At 51.0% G+C, this 20,281-nt stretch overlaps 1 protein-coding gene across 2 annotated transcripts in view; it reads left to right on the top strand.

The window, feature by feature from the left end:
* DQX1 (DEAQ-box RNA dependent ATPase 1) overlaps window positions 1–20,281 on the top strand; it is a 64,810-nt gene that overhangs the window by 3,118 nt on the left and 41,411 nt on the right. The window contains exons 1-5 of one of the 2 annotated variants that reach the window (XM_088465829.1): window positions 4,282–4,310; window positions 7,042–7,342; window positions 9,000–9,193; window positions 16,757–17,135; window positions 17,220–17,462. In XM_088465829.1, coding sequence (XP_088321955.1) covers window positions 7,079–7,342; window positions 9,000–9,193; window positions 16,757–17,135; window positions 17,220–17,462 — 1,080 coding nt within the window. In that variant the 5' untranslated portion in view covers window positions 4,282–4,310; window positions 7,042–7,078. Of the gene's footprint in view, window positions 1–4,281; window positions 4,311–7,041; window positions 7,343–8,999; window positions 9,194–16,756; window positions 17,136–17,219; window positions 17,463–20,281 lie in introns of those variants that run through there. The other variant, XM_088465828.1, reaches the window with a different exon arrangement.

Genomic DNA, 20,281 nt, shown 5'->3' with positions numbered 1-20,281 from the left:
GAAGACAGCTGAGACTGCCCCTTACTGTGCTGAAGACAGCTGAGACTGCCCCTTACTGTGCTGAAGACAGCTGAGACTGCCCCCTACTGTGCTGAAGACAGCTGAGACTGCTCCCTACTGTGCTGGACACATCTGAGACTGCTCCCTACTGTTCTAGAGACAGCTGACACTGCTCCCTACTGTTCTAGAGACAGCTGAGACTGCCCCCTAATGTGCTGAAGACAGCTGAGGCTGCTCCCCACTGTTCTCGAGACAGCTGAGGCTGCTCCCTACTTTTCTAGGGACAGCTGTGCTTGCTCCCTACTGTGCTGGAGACAGCTGTGCTTGCTCCCTACTGTGCTGGAGACAGCTGTGCTTGCTCCCTACGGTGCTGAAGACAGCTGAGACTGCTCCCTACTGTTCTAGAGACAGCTCCCTACTGTGCAAGAGACAGCAGAGACTGCTCCCTACTGTGCTAGAGACAGCAGAGACTGCTCCCTACTGTGCTAGAGACAGCAGAGACTGCTCCCTACTGTGCTAGAGACAGCAGAGACTGCTCCCTAAGGTGCTTGAGACAGCTGATAATTGTCCCTATGCTGCTAGAGACTTCGAGGACGGTCCCTACTCTACTAGATGTGGGCAAGACCGCTACCTATGTTGCTAGAGACCGCTGAGGCTGATCCCTACTGTGAGGGAGCTGGGTCTGCCACCTCTGTGTTAGAGACGGGATGCAGTCAGAATACCGGCATGCGCTATCCCGCCCGCCGATGTCCCGTCCCTGACATCCTGACCTGGGACTAAAGAGAGGCGTCAAAATCCTGAGGCCTATTATTAGCCCCACTACAAAATCCCGACACCCAGCATACAGAACAAAGGTAAGCCGGGTGTTCTAGCGTTTAGCCGCTGGTGGGAGAGTTAGGGCTAGGCACCCCCCCCTGGGTGGGTTAGGGTAAGGAAAGGGGGGGCTTAGGGTTGTGCACCCCCTCAGCAGAGGACCTAACCCAGCAGGAGGATTCAGGTGCAGGACTTGGACAAACCACATCCGGCATTTAGTGTTCGTGTTTTATTCCTGTAAGTAGTATAAGGGCCTGATCCAGCTGTGGCATAGAGCATGGTTGCCGACATTCTGGCTGTCCCTTCTGGGATCGGCGCATGGCAAGGGGCGTGGCTGGTGCAAGGGGGTGGGGCTGGACAGCTTACTGTCATTTGTGGGCGGAGCGGAGGTGGGGTTACACGATCTTGTCATTTTGGCCCCTCCCCTGCTACACAATGCCGATATTACAGGCATTGTGAAGGGAAGCGGTATGATTTACCGCCGTACCCCTGCGCGGCGGTTGGAATGCCGAAACACCAGGAGGCCGGCAGAGGAGGAAATCCCGATAGTCGAAGGTAAGGATTAGCCAACCTATTTCTAACCCCCTAACCCTCCCCCCCAGTGCCTAACACGTGTACAGGAGAAGGCGCAGGGAAAATATATGAATATGTGAAGTTGGTTACCAAGGTTCAATGCATACAAAAGTAAAACATAAATGTAATTGCAGCCTGTGCGTTCTGACATGGTGGAACCAGGATACATTACCTGATCTTGGGCCCGATTCAGAGATGGCCGCTGTGACCGGATAACCTCACTTGTCACCCGATCACAAATTGGGGTTTCGATCCCCACTGAATCTTGGGGTATCAGGGATTCCCTCTTATCGTCAGTGACTGCCTGTCACTGACTCCACCCACTGCGCAGCAGCTTCCACCACCAAACTCCAACCATCTGTGTTTGGAACCGCATCCTACGTACACCCATGTTCCTACCACCAGCACTTGAAACAGCTTCTGCCGTGTATGCGTCGCCGAGCTGCGGCCGCACCTCCTGATTGTCGGCTGATACCCACCGATTCCTCGCAATGGACCAGGCTCTGCCCGGTAGCTGGCAGAGGGCGTGAGCTTGGAGACGTTTGTGTCAATCCAGAACAGCCGGAGAATAAAATAGCGTTTGGCGCAATTGTTATCGCAGGACTCAGATGCAGTCGTTGTAAAGGCAAAGATGTTTGTCCAATACACATATTACCACGGGGGTAAGTCCGCCCTGTGCTCCTTTTAGCCAGTCATGCTATCTTATAATGTAAGGAACTAACAAAATTTCCTTGTTACCACCCAAAAAACATTTGGCTTTCCTATAGCACAAACTGAGGACCTGATTCAGAGCCGGACGAGTCTGTGTAGATGATGGTAGTATCAGTTTGCAGTTGTATTTCTGCATTGTATGTGACTTATGCTAGCGCTGCCTGTCTGTGTCTATTATCAGTATATATCTATCCCTTTCCTCTAATTCTGCCCTAATACAGGTGTAGTCAGGGCGGTTCCTATACCTCACATCTATAGAGCTAAACATATTTGAAAGTGACGCAGCGGGGAGCGATCACTCGCCAAGGCATAGGCACGCCCATCGTACTTTGTGTATGCAGAGACACCCACTGCCCCACGTCATCTCCTGGAAGTTTATGAAAACATTGGTACATCGACCACTATCGTATGTGAACGCAGCGCTTGTGGTAGCTTTTTTTTTTTACCGCAAGCATTGCGAGGAAAACAGAGGAATAAAATGGCTGGTGACATGTACTATGACGCTGCCTGTTAATTATGCACGCCTCTAAAACGGCGTTGAAACACTCGGGCACGCCTGCGTTCGCATCTCCACTCCCCCGTTTTTACTGGACTGCCCCTGTCACCGCCCACAAACGGCCTCTCCTGTCACTCACTCTGCTGGGCGAGCGAGCGATCTGTGATCGCACTGTGTAGTTTGCGCACGTGCACTGAGATGTATACGCAGATTAGCAACCATCGGCAATAGCGAGCGCACTGCGTCCGGGTCAGTTTTGTGTAAGGTGTTAAAATCCCCCAGGCACCTCTAACCCCCCAGCACCGGTACAGGAGCCCCCATGGGCTGCCTTTTCTCAGGTTCTGGCCGCTTAGCGGTTCCGGCTATTTCCCCCCCCTATGGGGTGACCACAACAGACTCCAGTTATGCAGACTCCTCCTGTGCCCCCGCCATGGGTAGACGTTCTCTTATTTCCAGTCGTGTCGTCCCAGAGATTACAACCCCCAGGTGTTTCGGATTTACAGAGTCCTGGCCTTCCTTCAAGCTGGATTAGACCTTGGCCTCCGCCTGGCCTCACTGTAAGTGCAAGTCTCTGCTCTGTCAGTATGGTTCCAACGTAGAATTTCTCTGCTACCGTGTATCTGCACCTTCCTCCAGGGTGTCCTCCGGATTCAACCTCCCTTTGTCCCCCCAGTGGCTCCTTGGAATTTGTCAGTAGGTCTTCGGGCCTTACAGGGTCCTCCGTTGAACCCCTGGATTCTGTGGAACGCGAATGGCTCACAGCAAAGACTCTTTTTCTTCTGGCTATAATATCCGCCAGAAGAGTGTCAGCTTTAGGGGCCCTCTCCTGTTGCTCCCCTTTTCTAATATTTCACCATGCCAGGGCTGTGCTTCGGACTCGCCCTGGGTTCCTTCCTAACGTTGTTTCTAGTTTCCACATTAATGAGGATATTATAGTCCCGGCCTTCAATTCCCCAGACCTCTCGGCAGGTGAGGACTCTTTGGATGTGGTCCGCGCCCTCAGGATAAATGTGGAACGTACCAGTTCCCTTCGGAAATCAGACTCTATGTTTCTATGTCCGGCCAATAAACAAACATTGGCCAGATGGCTTCGTATGACTATCTCAGGGGCTTACACACAGGCAGTCTTGCCTGTTCCGGCTTCTGTTACTGCTCATTCTACTAGTCTGTGGGTCCCTCGTGGGCAGCTCGCCGTGGCACCTCGTGGTCATTTGTACTGACCTTTCTAAGGTTCTATGCCTTTGATACCTTCACCTCTCAGGATGCTTCCTTTGGACGCCGGGTTCTCCTCTCAGCGCACCTTTAAAGGACTGCTTTGGGAAATCCCTAAGGTCTCCCTGTGGAGCCTATGGACCATAAAGAAGAAAATGAGAGTTATGGTAAGAACTTACCTTTGTTATCTCTTTCTTTGAAGTCCACAGGACACCCGCCCTGACGCACCTGGCTTCATATGGGCTATATTTCTCGTCACCGTTTTTCCGTCTCCTTCTACGTGAGAATGTGATCCTTGAGTGTTCCAGTCTTCCTTCTCTCTTCTCCTCCGGCCTTTGGCTTGTCACAAACTGAGGTATAGAGGGGGGGGCGGGGTATGGGGATAGTGGCCCAGTGCATCCTGGGAGCTAAAAGCTTTAACTGCGTGGTGCCTGGATTCCTGATCCACCAACTACACCCCAAGGTCTCCTTGTGGACCCTATGGACTTTGAAGAAAGAGTTAAAGGTAATTTCTTACCATAGCGCTAATTTTTCATTTGCTTTTATTTTTGTTTGCTGCTAACTCTGATTCAGACCCCACATGTTTCCCGCACACAGGGGCTGATTCACATGTGGCCGCTAGGAAGCAGCTGTGCAATACGTCCAGCAAATGATAAAATACAGCAGGAGGCGTCTTTAGGAAGCAGACTCCTCCTGGCAGCAATATCGCGACCCCCTGTCCTATGTACCTTTGGAAAATAAGGGGACACGCCCACGTTTCTGGGAACGCTGGCCAGACACAAACGCGCTGAGGCTTGCGGCATCTGTGAATGAGTTTGCAGGAGCCGTTCTGCACATGGTGCAGTTTTACGATAATCTGAAAATTGCGTTAACCTCAGTGTCCAGACCTGAATCGGGCCCACGTTCATAGCAGTGCTCCCTATAGATCAGTGTTTCTCTAAAGGCCCCCATACAGAGATGGATTGGCACGATCCTGCGATCACATCGCTGATCCGCCGGTCAGAGATGCCGATCGGCGGACATCGATGTTCTGCGATCCGTCACAGGATCGGTGAAGTTCTACACGTTGGATTTCACCGATCCGCCAACCTGGCATCTCTGTATCGCGGCAATCCATCTCTGATGTATGGGGGCCTTAACTCGTCCGTATGGAACTCTAATAGCACATATCCACTAGCAGACATCAAAACGACAGCACCGTTACCTCATTGTAACCGTGCAGTCGTTTGTCGGTCTGTGATGAGCCTACGAGCGGTCATTTGTCGGTCTGTGATGAGCCTACGAGCGGTCATTTGTCGGTCTGTGATGAGCCTACGAGCGGTCATTTGTCGGTCTGTGATGAGCCTACGAGCGGTCGTTTGTCGGTCTGTGATGAGCCTACGAGCGGTCGTTTGTCGGTCTGTGATGAGCCTACGAGCGGTCGTTTGTCGGTCTGTGATGAGCCTACGAGCGGTCGTTTGTCGGTCTGTGATGAGCCTACGAGCGGTCGTTTGTCGGTCTGTGATGAGCCTACGAGCGGTCGTTTGTCGGTCTGTGATGAGCCTACGGGCGGTCGTTCAGTGCAGGCTCATCAGTTATCCCTGTACATGCTCAACCTGACGTTATCGTCATGTTGTCCAGCATGTTTGGCCGATGATAGATGTCTAAAACGACCGGCGGGAGCGCGCATCGCTGGTCGATTTAGACATTGTAATGAGCGATTTGCGTACGATTGAACGTTAACGATATAGTTATCGTTCAATCGCTCATTTTAATCATGTAGTGGATGTGTGCCTTAGTGTGTTTTCCAGGTATCATCAGGAATAATTAGTACCTCCTGTCATGTGTTAAAAACACCGATGCTCCAGCCAGATCAGGGGTGGGCAGACTTTTGGACTCTGATCTACTTTTAAAACTAAAAACCTTTTGTGATCTACCGAGCCCGAAAAAGGGGGCGTGACCTCGCAGCAAGGGACGAGGGGTCTGTCCTGCCAAAATCACACATAGTATTCCCAATTCAAATGACTCCACACCGCAGCACAATCTTATTCACAGTACTGCCCCTTATCCACATTACACCACACAGTAGTGCCCCTTACACACATTACACCACACAGTACTGTCCCTTATACACATTACACCACACAGTACTGTCCCTTATACACATTACACCACACAGTACTGTCCCTTATACACATTACACCACACAGTAGTGCCCCTTATACACATTACACCACACAGTATTGTCCCTTATACACATTACACCACACAGTAGTGCCCCTTATACACATTACACCACACAGTACTGTCCCTTATACACATTACACCACACAGTAGTGTCCCTTATACACATTACACCACACAGTAGTGCCCCTTATACACATTACACCACACAGTACTGTCCCTTATACACATTACACCACACAGTAGTGTCCGTTATACACATTGACCACTGTAGTAGTGCCCCTTATACAGTTCCTCCTGCATTAGAGCCCTTTATGCAGTGCCCCCAGTACTGGTGCCCCCTCCCAGTGTACAACAGGCCCCACTCCCCTGTGCAGTACTTACCTTTCTTCACGCTGGGCCCCGCTCCACGCTGTCAGCACTCCCGCGTAGTCACTGCCTGTCGCTAGCGTCTCGCGATTCAGCATTCCCAGTGATGTCATGACGTCACCTGCGCACTGCATCACTGGGAACGCTGGCCTCTGAAGTGATCAGAGACCAGCGCTCCCAGTTGCCGCAGAAAGTTGATTTGCAAACTTAACAGCAGGAGCTCCTTGAGCTACCGGTAGATCGAGATCAATGTCTTGGCCGGCCCCGAGCTAGATGATCTGGAAAACATGCATTGTTAGCGTTTCTGACACCCCATCCTTATGGAACCCTGATATAGAGTGTCATCCTCCATCTCTGTCTATAAGAAACTGTGTATAGGCATATGTACAATAAGCTGCATTGTTTAATGTAGGTCATTATGTAACGGAACCTCATGTATCGTGTTACCATAGTGATAGTCACCAAATAACCTTCTTCATCTTCCAATGAAACCTCCTCTCTTTCCTGTGCTGGATGTCTCGGTAACCTCTGCCTCCTTTTCTCTCGGTAACCTCTGCCTCCTTTTCTCTCGGTAACCTCTGCCTCCTTTTCTCTCGGTAACCTCTGCCTCCTTTTCTCTCGGTAACCTCTGCCTCCTTTTCTCTCGGTAACCTCTGCCTCCTTTTCTCTCGGTAACCTCTCCCTCGTTGTGTCTCTATCCCCAGGGGTTGCAGACGTTACGCTGAGTCCATCTTAGAGTGAATGGAGTCATTAAACTGTTCCGATGACTGTCTGCAGGACGATGGTGACGATGACCATATTGTACTGGAGGATGGAGAGGAGAACGGTGGAGACTTGGAACAAAACCCATTTGATGGGCTGCCATTTTCCTCTCGCTATTACCAGCTCTTTGCCAAACGCCGTACATTGCCTATTTGGGGTGTAAAATACCAGTTCATGGAGAGTCTTCAAACAAGTAACGTTGTGCTTCTGTGTGCCGACCCCGGATCCGGCAAAAGTACACAGGTGAGGATTTCATTTATTCTCCCAAACACCCGGTCATTGCTGGTATAGATCCTACCTCTCTGCCGGTCACTGGGCCTGGGAGAGACAGTCCCTTCTTCACACCGGTCACTGGGCCTGGGAGAGAGACAGTCCCTTCTTCACACCGGTCACTGGGCCTGGGAGAGACTGTCCCTTCTTCACACCGGTCACTGGGCCTGGGAGAGACTGTCCCTTCTTCACACCGGTCACTGGGCTGGGAGAGAGACAGTCCCTTCTTCACACCGGTCACTGTGCCTGGGAGAGAGACAGTCCCTTCTTCACACCGGTCACTGGGCTGGGAGAGAGACAGTCCCTTCTTCACACCGGTCACTGGGCCTGGGAGAGAGACAGTCCCTTCTTCACACCGGTCACTGGGCCTGGGAGAGAGACAGTCCCTTCTTCACACCGGTCACTGGGCCTGGGAGAGAGACAGTCCCTTCTTCACACCGGTCACTAGGCCTGGGAGAGACAGTCCCTTCTTCACACCGGTCACTGGGCCTGGGAGAGACAGTCCCTTCTTCACGCCGGTCACTGGGCTGGGAGAGAGACAGTCCCTTCTTCACGCCGGTCACTGGGCCTGGGAGAGAGACAGTCCCTTCTTCACGCCGGTCACTGGGCCTGGGAGAGACTGTCCCTTCTTCACACCGGTCACTGGCCTGGGAGAGAGACTTTCCCTTCTTCACACCGGTCACTGGGCTGGGAGAGAGACAGTCCCTTCTTCACGCCGGTCACTGGGCCTGGGAGAGACAGTCCCTTCTTCACGCCGGTCACTGGGCCTGGGAGAGACAGTCCCTTCTTCACGCCGGTCACTGGGCCTGTGAGAGAGACAGTCCCTTCTTCACGCCGGTCACTGGGCTGGGAGAGAGACAGTCCCTTCTTCACGCCGGTCACTGGGCTGGGAGAGAGACTGTCCCTTCTTCACGCCGGTCACTGGGCCTGGGAGAGAGGCTGTCCCTTCTTCACGCCGGTCACTGGGCCTGGGAGAGACTGTCCCTTCTTCACGCCGGTCACTGTGCCTGGGAGAGACTGTCCCTTCCTCATGTTGGTCTCTAGGCTGTCAGCCAGTCCTGTTACACCATTATCCGTGTCCTCCAGGCTGCCAGCCAGTCCTGTTACACCATTATCCGTGTCCTCCAGGCTGCCAGCCAGTCCTGTTACTCCATTATCCGTGTCCTCCAGGCTGTCAGCAAGTCCTGTTACTCCATTATCCGTGTCCTCCAGGCTGTCAGCAAGTCCTGTTACACCATTATCCGTGGCCTCCAGGCTGTCAGCAAGTCCTGTTACACCATTATCCGTGGCCTCCAGGCTGTCAGCCAGTCCTGTTACACCATTGTCCGTGTCCTCCAGGCTGTCTGTCGGTTGCACCATTGTCATGGTCTTCTTGATTGTCGTCCAGTTCTATATCACCATTATTGTGGTTTCGCTGCCTTTCAGTCACTTCAGGATTCTGGTGATTGTCAGTCCTTTCCATTCCAACATTCTCCAGCGTCCTCCAGCCTGTCAGCCAGTCCTGTTACACCATTATCCGTGTCCTCCAGCCTGTCAGTCCGTCCGTCCGTCATCTGATCATACATAATCTCTCTATCAGTTCCTGTGAGAATCATCCTGTAGAATGTGCTGACGCGTTTCTCTCTCCCAGGTCCCCCAGTGGTGCGCAGAGTTCACGCTTTCCCAGGAGTACAGCGAAGGCTCCGTCATCTGCTCGCAGCCGTATGCTGCAGCCGCCTTTAGTTTAGCTCTCAGAGTGGCAGATGAGATGGACCTCAACTTGGGTCATGAAATTGGATTTTCAGTCCCACACGAGGACTGTACGTCCGCTAGTACTATACTAAGGTAAGCGGGGTACATGTATGACATTGATGCTTGGACAAAGGCATCACATGTAAATTTGCTGTTTACTGTATTTGATTTGATATGGTCTTTTTCTACTGCAGGGTCCATAGGGTTCCACAGGATACCTTGGGGTATAGGTGATGGTGGAAGTCATAGGACACCACACAGTTAATTTTCATCTCCCAGGATGCACCGGTGCCCCTCTCCTATACCCCGCCCCCAGGCCAAGGCACCTTCTGTTTCATAGGTGCCCGGCCGGAGTCTGGTCACTGCACAGAGGGAGCTGTTACAACAGCCCAGAAGATCTTCAGTAGCGCACAGCACGGACAGTCCAACGGACGTCCGTGCTGCTGCTCCGCCCCCCCCTCCATATACAGCATCCATACTCTCCTACTATGTCTGGGAGTGATGAGTCTGTGTGGTGAGTCACATACAGCATCCATACTCTCCTACTATGTCTGGGAGTGATGAGTCTGTGTGGTGAGTCACATACAGCATCCATACTCTCCTACTATGTCTGGGAGTGATGAGTCTGTGTGATACTCTCCTGCTATGTCTGGGAGTGATGAGTCTGTGTGATACTGTCCTGCTATGTCTGGGAGTGATGAGTCTGTGTGATACTGTCCTGCTATGTCTGGGAGTGATGAGTCTGTGTGATACTCTCCTATGTCTGGGAGTGATGAGTGTGTGTGATACTCTCCTACTATGTCTGGGAGTGATGAGTCTGTGTGATACTGTCCTGCTATGTCTGGGAGTGATGAGTCTGTGTGATGGGTCACATACAGCATACATACTCTCCTCCTATGTCTGGGAGTGATGAGTCTGTGTGATGAGTCACATACAGCATCCATACTCTCCTACTATGTCTGGGAGTGATGAGTCTGTGTGGTGAGTCACATACAGCATACATACTCTCCTCCTATGTCTGGGAGTGATGAGTCTGTGTGGTGAGTCACATACAGCATACATACTCTCCTACTATGTCTGGGAGTGATGAGTCTGTGTGGTGAGTCACATACAGCATCCATACTCTCCTACTATGTCTGGGAGTGATGAGTCTGTGTGGTGGGTCACATACAGCATCCATACTCTCCTGCTATGTCTGGGAGTGATGAGTCTGTGTGGTGAGTCACATACAGCATACATACTCTCCTACTATGTCTGGGAGTGATGAGTCTGTGTGGTGGGTCACATACAGCATCCATACTCTCCTGCTATGTCTGGGAGTGATGAGTCTGTGTGATGAGTCACATACAGCATCCATACTCTCCTACTATATCTACGAGTGATGAGTCTGTGTGATACTCTCCTATGTCTGGGAGTGATGAGTCTGTGTGATGAGTCACATACAGCATACATACTCTCCTACTAGGTCTAGGAGTGATGAGTCTGTGCAGAATGATGCTCCTCTCCTGCTTTCCTGCTCCAGATTTAAGGTAGGCATGGGAGAGGAGGAAGTTATTATTGGGGGCTACATGTTCAGCCCCTGCATTTACAACACTTGTTTCACACCCTGTGCAGGAGCCTCCATGGGCTTGTTTTGTGAAAGCTTTAAATGCTTTGGTGGAATGGTTGACAGCTCCCCCCGTTTTTCCCCAACTGGGGTTCATGCAGCAAGCGGCGTTCCTCCCCCCTGTTCAGGGTGTCCCCCGACAAATGATGGTGGAGCAGTGTGTCTCTCAGCAGCCTGCTCAGTCTCATGCGTCTCCAGAGCCTGTTTGGGTTTACTCTTTCCTTCCCTCAGCTCAGAACCTGACAGAAGTACTACAGGTTGAATCTCCGCTTAGACCTGCTAAGAAATACGTGATGTTGTCTAAGTCGACGCATTATGATGACGACTGTGAGATACTTGACTTGTCGGACTCTGAGCCCAAGTCAAAAATTTATGTACAAGGCCTCATACGAGTGGTCCGTGTGGCCATGGAGATTGAAGATGAGGATCCCCTGGCAGCCAAGTTCAAGCATGCCTATTTCAAGGATGTTAAAAGTACCGCTGACATCTTTCCTCTGTCTAATCAGCTAGTGGATCATTTAGAGGCGGCTTGGAAATCTCCTGGGAAGCATTTCCAGCCACAAAAATATCTGGCCTTCATCTATCCTTTTGAAGATTATCTAAATAGGAAATTTCTCAAGTGGATTCGCATGTGATGCGCCTGGTTAAGAGTGTGACTCTGCCCATGCCGTCCATGTCATCCTTGAAGGATGTTACAGACCGGAAAGTGGAAGCCTGCTTAAAGTCCATTTATTCCCTTTCAGGAGGGGCCTCCAGACCGGCTATGGCCATCTGCTGGGTGGCCAGAGCCATGGAACGCTGGGCAAATTCTCTGGAAGCATCATTCCCCGTGGATGCTACCAGTGAATTGATAGACTCTAAGAAAGGGTTGGAGTGTTTATCCTACAATGGGAATGTTTTGTTTGGTCCGGATTTGGATAAGATTGTGGACACTTTGACAGCTGCAAAATCTGCTTGTCTCCCCTCGGCCCCAGCTCCATCGGGGTCTGGCACCTCATCCTTTCGGTCCTATCTTCATCAGGGAAAACCAAAGGTACAGTCCTTTCCTAGGCCGTCAGGAGCCAAAAAGGTTAACAAGCCCAAGAAACAGGCTTGGAGTACCAGATGTCCAGCTGCCAAGTCTGACGACAAGACCTTAGCCTGATGGGGTGGGCCTCCCCTTGGGGGACAACAAGGTGGGGGGCCAGACTTCTACAATTCTCCCAGTGCTGGTTTCAGACCACCACAGACACTTTGGTAAGGGAAGTGGTCTCTCACGGGTACGTCCTCTCCTTCCGCAGAAGACCTCCTCATCAGTTCTTCACCACAGGCTTTCAGTCAATCCAGGACAAGGCCTTGGAAATCCAGAAAGTAGTGCACTCTATGCTCCAGGCAGGGGTCATCGTGCTTGTACAGTCCTCTCAGAGGGGAACGGGCTCTTATTCCAACCACTTTCTGCTTCCAAAACCGAATGGTTCATTTCGGCCTATCCTCAACCTCAAAATCCTTGAACAAATTTCTCAGAGTACCTCGGTTCAAAATGGAGACCCTGCGGTCAATTATACTGGCTATGGAACCGGGGGATTTTATGGTGTCTCTGGATATCCAGGATGCATACCTGCATATTCCATTTGCTTCGACTCACCAACGTTTTCTCAGGTTTGCTGTACTGCAGCAACATTTGCAGTCTCAGGCCCTGCCATTTAGCCTTTCGACTGCACCTAAAAGTGTTTACCAAAGTTATGGCAGTAATGGCGGCTCATCTGTGGCTGCAGGGGGTCTGCATGTTGCCCTACCTGGACGGCCTTCTGCTGCTAGCCAGGTCTCCAGAGGTACTTCGCCACCACCTGCAGCTTACAATCTCTGTGCTGCAGACTCACGGCTGGCTGATCAACTGGAAGAAGTCCTCCCTGACTCCCTCCCAGAGGATGCTCCATCTCAGGGCACTGTTGGATTCTCAACAGCAGAGGATCTTTCTGACCATGGACAGGATCTCCAATTTGCAGACTATAGTACGTAGATGCCTGCACAGTCGCCGAGTGTCAATTCACTCAGCAATGACATTATTGGGCTCCATGGTGTCGACATTCGACATGGTAGAGTGTGCTCAGTTTCATTCCCGTCCTCTGCAGAAATTGATCCTCTCCAGGTGGGACGGATCTTCACATCGGATAAGGACACAAACAATGGTGCTCTCTCTGGTGGTGTGTGTCTCTGACTTGGTGGCTTCAGACGGGTCACCTCACCAAGTGGCGCCTTTTTTGATTTCCGGATCGGTCCTGCTGACAACTGATGCCTGTCTCCGGGGTTAGGGCGCAGTGACAGGTCCACACTTCTTTCAGGGAAGGTGGACAGCAGAGGAGTCTGCCCTACCAATAAATATATTAAAACTTTGGGCGGTCTTCAGGGCCCTACAGTAAGCTAGACTTATACTTCACGGGAAGCTCGTGCAGGTTCAGTCAGTCAAGGCCACAATGGTGGCTTACATCAACCGGCAAAGAGGAACTCTAAGTCAGGCAGCTCTGACAGAGGTGTTGCGCATTCTAACATGGGCTGAAAGCAATCTTCCTGCCATATCTGCAGTGTTCATACCAGGAGTACTCAACTGGGAAGCAGACTTCCTCAGCCGTCACGACGTGCATCCAGGGGAATGGTCTCTTCACCAGAAAGCGTTTCTGCTCCTAGTGGACAAGTGGGGTCTTCCGGAGATAGACCTCATGGCCTCCCGACACAATCACAAACTGCCAGTGTTCGGGTCCAGAACAAGAGACGCCGAGGCTCTTCTTTTGGACACTGTCGGTTAAGTGGACCTTCCAGTTTGCATACCTGTTTCCTCCATTCTCCCTTCTCCCTCGGGTGCTTTGGAAGTTCAAAGAAGAAGGCGACACGATCGTTCTGGTGGCTCCAGCGTGGCCCAGACATCACTGGCACTCTCGCACCAAAGGGGGCGTGCTGTCGATGGTGAGTGACAGCACGCCCCCTTTGGTGGTCGTACCGGGGGCGTTGCTGCCCAGACGGAGGCGTTCCCATGGGAACGCCTACCGTCTGGGGCCAGCCCCACTGACATCACTAGTGATGTCAGTGGGAGTGCTTTTGGCTCTGATAGAGCCAAAAGCACTCCTGGGCTTGCGGCAGCGAGACCCTACCGCAGGGTTTCGTCGCAAGCCCGATCTTTTTGGCCGCTCGCATAAGCTGTGGGTGGTCACATAGGTCACAGCTATGCGAGCGGCCAGGAGGCCGCTCCAATTTTAGGTAGGAGGGCCCTGATTCAGAGCGAGCGCTCTGGTCAGAGCGTCCAGCTCTGAATCAGGCCCTGTGTTCCTTCTGGCTATTGCTTCCGCCAGAAGTGTCAGATTTGGGGGCTCTCTCTTGTCACCCTCTGTTTCTGATTTTTCACCAGGACAGGGCGGTGCTTCGGAGTCGCCGTGGGTTCCTTCCTAAGGTGGTGTCTAGTTTCCACATTAATGAGGAAATTATAGTGCCAGCCTTTAACTCTCCAGACCTCTCAGCAGGTGAGGCCTCATTGGATGTGGTACGTGCTCTCAGGATAGATGTGGGCCGTACCAGTTCCCTTTGGAAGTCAGACTCCATGTTTGTTCTCTATGCTTTCCACGAGAAGGGATGGCCAGCCAATAAGCAAACTTTGGCTAGATGGCTTCACATGGCGATTTCTGAAGCTTACGTTCATGAGGGCCTTCCAGTGTGGCGATTTCTGAAGCTTACGTTTATGAGGGCCTTCCAGTGTCGCCCTCTGTTACTGTTCATTCTGCTCTGTCTGTGGGTCCTTCATAGGCAGCTCAACGTGGCGCCTCGGCTGTGTAAGGTGGCCACGTGGTCTTCTGTCCATAACTTTGTGAGGTATTATTGCATTTGATACCTTCGCCTCTCAGGATGCTTCCTTTGGGCGGCAGATTCTCCTTTCTGCACAGGAGTATCCTGTGGATACCCCATGGACCCTGTATCAGAAAATAAAAGATATGCTAAGAACTTACCTTTGTTATCTCTATTTCTACGACGTCCATAGGGTCCACAGGACTCACACCCTGTCGCACCCGTGCTTCAGATGGGCTTTGCTCTGGTCTCCGATTTTCTGTCTCCTTCTGTGTGAGAATGTGACTCTATTGTGTTCCAGACTTTCTTCTCGCTCTCTTTTTTTCTCCTCCTCCGGCCTATGGCTTGTTACGTAACTGAAGTTGCTATGGCTTGGGGGTGGGGTATAGGAGAGGGGCCCCGGTGCATCCTGGGAGATGAAAATTAACTGTGTGGTGCCAGATGACTTCCGCCATCGCCTATACCCCAAGGTATCTTGTGAACCCTATGGACTTCGTAGAAATAGAGATACCAAAGGTAAGTTCTTACCACTCTTATTTTATATGGCGCTGTGTACATCTCCTGGCGCCTAGTAAATGTAAGACACTAATAATAGTAATAATGTGTATTTTATGCTGAATGTGTACTGCGTTTTGCTTGTTGGACCTTTATGTTGTATGGGAAACAGTCGGGAAGCCGACGGACGCAATGCCGACCACCAGCTTCCCGACTGCTAAATCCCGGCAAGGGTTAAATGACAGGCATCGAAATCTCGACGCCTGTCATTTCACCTACGCCGGGAGATCGGCGCCCGGCATCCCGATCGAAGGGAGGCCGGGTGTGGACAGCTTTGGTTAGGTTTAGGGCTCCCGGGGGGGACTTAGGGTTAGGCACTCCACCGGGAGGTTAGGTATATTCTTGTGGAAGGAGGGGGGGGGGTTAGGGTTAGGCCCTCTCCGGGGGACTTAGTTTTAGGCGGGAGGGGGATTAGGGTTAGGCACTTGCGGACGGCGCTAAATCATATGAATCCATGTTGTATGTACCGTGCTTTGTATATCCCCCATGTACTATAGCCCAAAGGACAGGAACCATTGGAAGTCTTAGCGAGTGGCAGTCTGAGAATCCTGCATGAGATTCTAGGGCACTCACTACCTTTTATTTCCATGTGTCTGCATGTTCTTGTTTTCTGTACTCTGTGTTTATTACCCATTGTCCTGCTGTAATAATAGTAACATGAATTGTAATAGGATCATCAAAGGAGATGTATTCAGGATTCCGGTGGTGACTATCCCGACGGTCACAATACCGGCTCCAGAATCCCGACGGTGACTTTTAGGGTTAGGCTGTGGGAGGGTAGCGTTAGGGTGTGGGAGGGGACGGTTGTGGTTAGGCTAGTAGGAGGGGACGGTTAGGCTGTGGGAGGGTAGCGTTAGGGTGTGGGAGGGGACGGTTACGGTTAGAGTGAGGCTGTGGGAGGGGACGGTTAGGGTGAGGTATCGGTGAGTTGTGGAGATATGGGAGAGATGTGGTGGAGGTATCGGGGAGTTGTGGTGGAGATATGGGAGAGATGTGGAGGTATGGTAAAAATGTGGATATATGTGGGAGATGTGGTGGAGGTAGTGGGGAGGTTTTTGGAGATGTGGGAGAGATGTGGTGGAAGATGGGGGAGATATGGTGGAGGTATGGGGGAGATGTGGTGGAGGTATGGGGGAGATGTGGTGGAGGTATGGGGGAGATGTGGTGGAGGTATGGGGGAGATGTGGTGGAGGTATGGGGGAGATGTGGTGGAGGTATTTACTGCAAAGCTTAATCAGGTGCATGGCTTTACTCGTTAAAGTACAATAAGCTCTCTTCATGCACACGCATCTCGCCATGTGGTTACCTGCAGCTGCCATGGCTCGCCCTACGTTTGCACCATGCACTCCTATGGGGTTGTAGGTGCAAACGTAGTGCGTGTATCCGCTCGCGGGCACACGCCTCGCCCCATGTGTGGAGCGATTTGCTGCATACGCACCAAAGATGCAAGAGGACATATCTGTATGTACTAGATGTCGTATCACTTGCATGTAACCAGTGTTATGGCTACTTCGTTATTTCCATGTCTGAGAATGATTTATTCTTAGGAAGCAGCAATAATAGTGTTGGTTTCATACCTAGAAGTATTTGCTATGTACAGTACAGTATGTTACAGATGTATCTGTCCTGTGCAGATTGTTACTATGTACAGTACAGTACGTTACAGATGTATCTGTCCTGTGCAGATTCTGCTGGGACTCTATTCTGCTCCAAGAATTGACCTCTAACCCATTGATCCAGAATGCTGGTGTGGTCATTTTGGATGATGTAGATGAACGTACAGTGGCCACCGACCTTCTCCTGGGCCTCTTAAAGGACGTCACACAGCAGAGACCTGCTCTACGATTGGTGGTGATGACATCACCAGGACTGCAGCAACGCCTAGTAGAGTTTTTAGGGACAAATACCTCCGTTGTGAGGGTCCCAGCCTGGGAACAGATGCCAAGTGTTGTATATCGACCTTCACACTCTCAAGACTATGTCATGACTGCGTGTCACATGGTTCTGGATATTCACCGAAGAGATGAAGCAGGAGATGTTTTGGTGTTCCTGGCCAGTGAAGAGGTGAGTAGGACCCTGTGTGCTGGGAATATTGTGCAGATATGGGTATATTTTCCATCCTGATGATGTTTGTCCTATACTCCCCAGGAGCTGCAACGATGCACCAAGGCACTTTCAACGGAATCAGTATCTCTGAGCCCTAATTTGGGGTCCCTGTTGTCTATGACTCTCTTACCCGGTGATGGAAGTTCTGTGCAGTCTGTGTACGAGGCCTCACACAGCGAATCAGATTACGAGCGCCATGTTTTCCTTTCATGCTGTATGGCGGAATTATCCTTCTCTCTTCCGGGGATACGCTATGTCATTGATAGTGGAAGCGAATATAAATCTGTGAGTATAGTAAATGATGTTTCAGTCATTACCCTGATCATCCTACTTTGTTTATCCTAGATGGTGGCATAGGAATGACAAATCATGTAAAATATCTCCAAATCGTCAGCGTCCACTCACGATGCCAATGCACGTCCCTGCGGGTCGTACATCGCATCTTCAGATCTGGTCTTACAGCAGGCAAGATCTGCCAGGCTCCATCTTATCCATCTACTCTCTCCATTGCCAGCTCCATTCTGTCCAACTGCTCTCTCCATGGCCAGCTCCATCTTATCCATCTACTCTCTCTCCATTGCCAGCTCCATTCTGTCCATCTACTCTCTCCATAGCCAGCTCTATTCTGTCCATCTACTCGCTCCATCTTATCCATCTACTCACTCCATCTTATCCATCTACTCTCTCCATTACCAGCTCCATTCTGTCCATCTACTCTCTCCATTGCCAGCTCCATTCTGTCCAACTGCTCTCTCCATTGCCAGCTCCCTCTTATCCATCTACTCTCTCTCCATTGCCAGCTCCATTCTGTCCATCTACTCTCTCCATAGCCAGCTCCATTCTGTCCATCTACTCGCTCCATCTTATCCATCTACTCACTCCATCTTATCCATCTACTCTCTCCATTACCAGCTCCATTCTGTCCATCTACTCTCTCCATTGCCAGCTCCATTCTGTCCAACTGCTCTCTCCATGGCCAGCTCCATCTTATCCATCTACTCTCTCTCCATTGCCAGCTCCATTCTGTCCATCTACTCTCTCCATAGCCAGCTCCATTCTGTCCATCTACTCGCTCCATCTTATCCATCTACTCACTCCATCTTATCCATCTACTCTCTCCATTACCAGCTCCATTCTGTCCATCTACTCTCTCCATTGCCAGCTCCATTCTGTCCAACTGCTCTCTCCATTGCCAGCTCCCTCTTATCCTTCTACTCTCTCCATTGCCAGCTCCATCTCATCAGTCTACTCTCTCCATTGCCAGCTCCATTCTGTCCATCTACTCGCTCCATCTTATCCATCTACTCACTCCATCTTATCCATCTACTCTCTCCATTACCAGCTCCATTCTGTCCATCTACTCTCTCCATTGCCAGCTCCATTCTGTCCAACTGCTCTCTCCATTGCCAGCTCCCTCTTATCCATCTACTCTCTCTCCATTGCCAGCTCCATTCTGTCCATCTACTCTCTCCATAGCCAGCTCCATTCTGTCCATCTACTCGCTCCATCTTATCCATCTACTCACTCCATCTTATCCATCTACTCTCTCCATTACCAGCTCCATTCTGTCCATCTACTCTCTCCATTGCCAGCTCCATTCTGTCCAACTGCTCTCTCCATGGCCAGCTCCATCTTATCCATCTACTCTCTCTCCATTGCCAGCTCCATTCTGTCCATCTACTCTCTCCATAGCCAGCTCCATTCTGTCCATCTACTCGCTCCATCTTATCCATCTACTCACTCCATCTTATCCATCTACTCTCTCCATTACCAGCTCCATTCTGTCCATCTACTCTCTCCATTGCCAGCTCCATTCTGTCCAACTGCTCTCTCCATTGCCAGCTCCCTCTTATCCATCTACTCTCTCTCCATTGCCAGCTCCATTCTGTCCATCTACTCTCTCCATAGCCAGCTCCATTCTGTCCATCTACTCGCTCCATCTTATCCATCTACTCACTCCATCTTATCCATCTACTCTCTCCATTACCAGCTCCATTCTGTCCATCTACTCTCTCCATTGCCAGCTCCATTCTGTCCAACTGCTCTCTCCATGGCCAGCTCCATCTTATCCATCTACTCTCTCTCCATTGCCAGCTCCATTCTGTCCATCTACTCTCTCCATAGCCAGCTCCATTCTGTCCATCTACTCGCTCCATCTTATCCATCTACTCACTCCATCTTATCCATCTACTCTCTCCATTACCAGCTCCATTCTGTCCATCTACTCTCTCCATTGCCAGCTCCATTCTGTCCAACTGCTCTCTCCATTGCCAGCTCCCTCTTATCCTTCTACTCTCTCCATTGCCAGCTCCATCTCATCAGTCTACTCTCTCCATTGCCAGCTCCATTCTGTCCATCTACTCTCTCCATTGCCAGCTCCATCTTGTCCATCTACTCTCTCCATTGCCAGCTCCATCTTGTCCATCTACTCTCTCCATTGCCAGCTCCATCTTGTCCATCTACTCTCTCCATTGCCAGCTCCATCTTGTCCATCTACTCTCTCCATTGCCAGCTCCATCTTGTCCATCTACTCTCTCCATTGCCAGCTCCATCTTGTCCATCTACTCTCTCCATTGCCAGCTCCATCTTGTCCATCTACTCTCTCCATTGCCAGCTCCATTCTGTCCATCTACTCTCTCCATTGCCAGCTCCATTCTGTCCATCTACTCTCTCCATTGCCAGCTCCATCTTGTCCATCTACTCTCTCCATTGCCAGCTCCATCTTGTCCATCTACTCTCTCCATTGCCAGCTCCATTCTGTCCATCTACTCTCTCCATTGCCAGCTCCATTCTGTCCATCTACTTTCTCCATTACCAGCTCCATCTTATCCTTCTACTCTCTCCATTGCCAGCTCCATTCTGTCCATCTACTCTCTCCATAGCCAGCTCCATTCTGTCCATCTACTCTCTCCATTGCCAGCTCCATCTTGTCCATCTACTCTCTCCATTGCCAGCTCCATTCTGTCCATCTACTCTCTCCATTGCCAGCTCCATCTTGTCCATCTACTCTCTCCATTACCAGCTCCATTCTGTCCATCTACTCTCTCCATTGCCAGCTCCATTCTGTCCATCTACTCTCTCCATTGCCAGCTCCATCTTGTCCA

Source organism: Taudactylus pleione, unplaced genomic scaffold (genome assembly GCF_031769625.1).
Source record: "Taudactylus pleione unplaced genomic scaffold, aTauple2 ptg002171l, whole genome shotgun sequence".
Lineage (NCBI taxonomy): Eukaryota > Metazoa > Chordata > Amphibia > Anura > Myobatrachidae > Taudactylus > Taudactylus pleione.
Note: the sequence above shows the minus strand (reverse complement) of the source record. Positions and strands in the feature narration are given on the sequence as shown.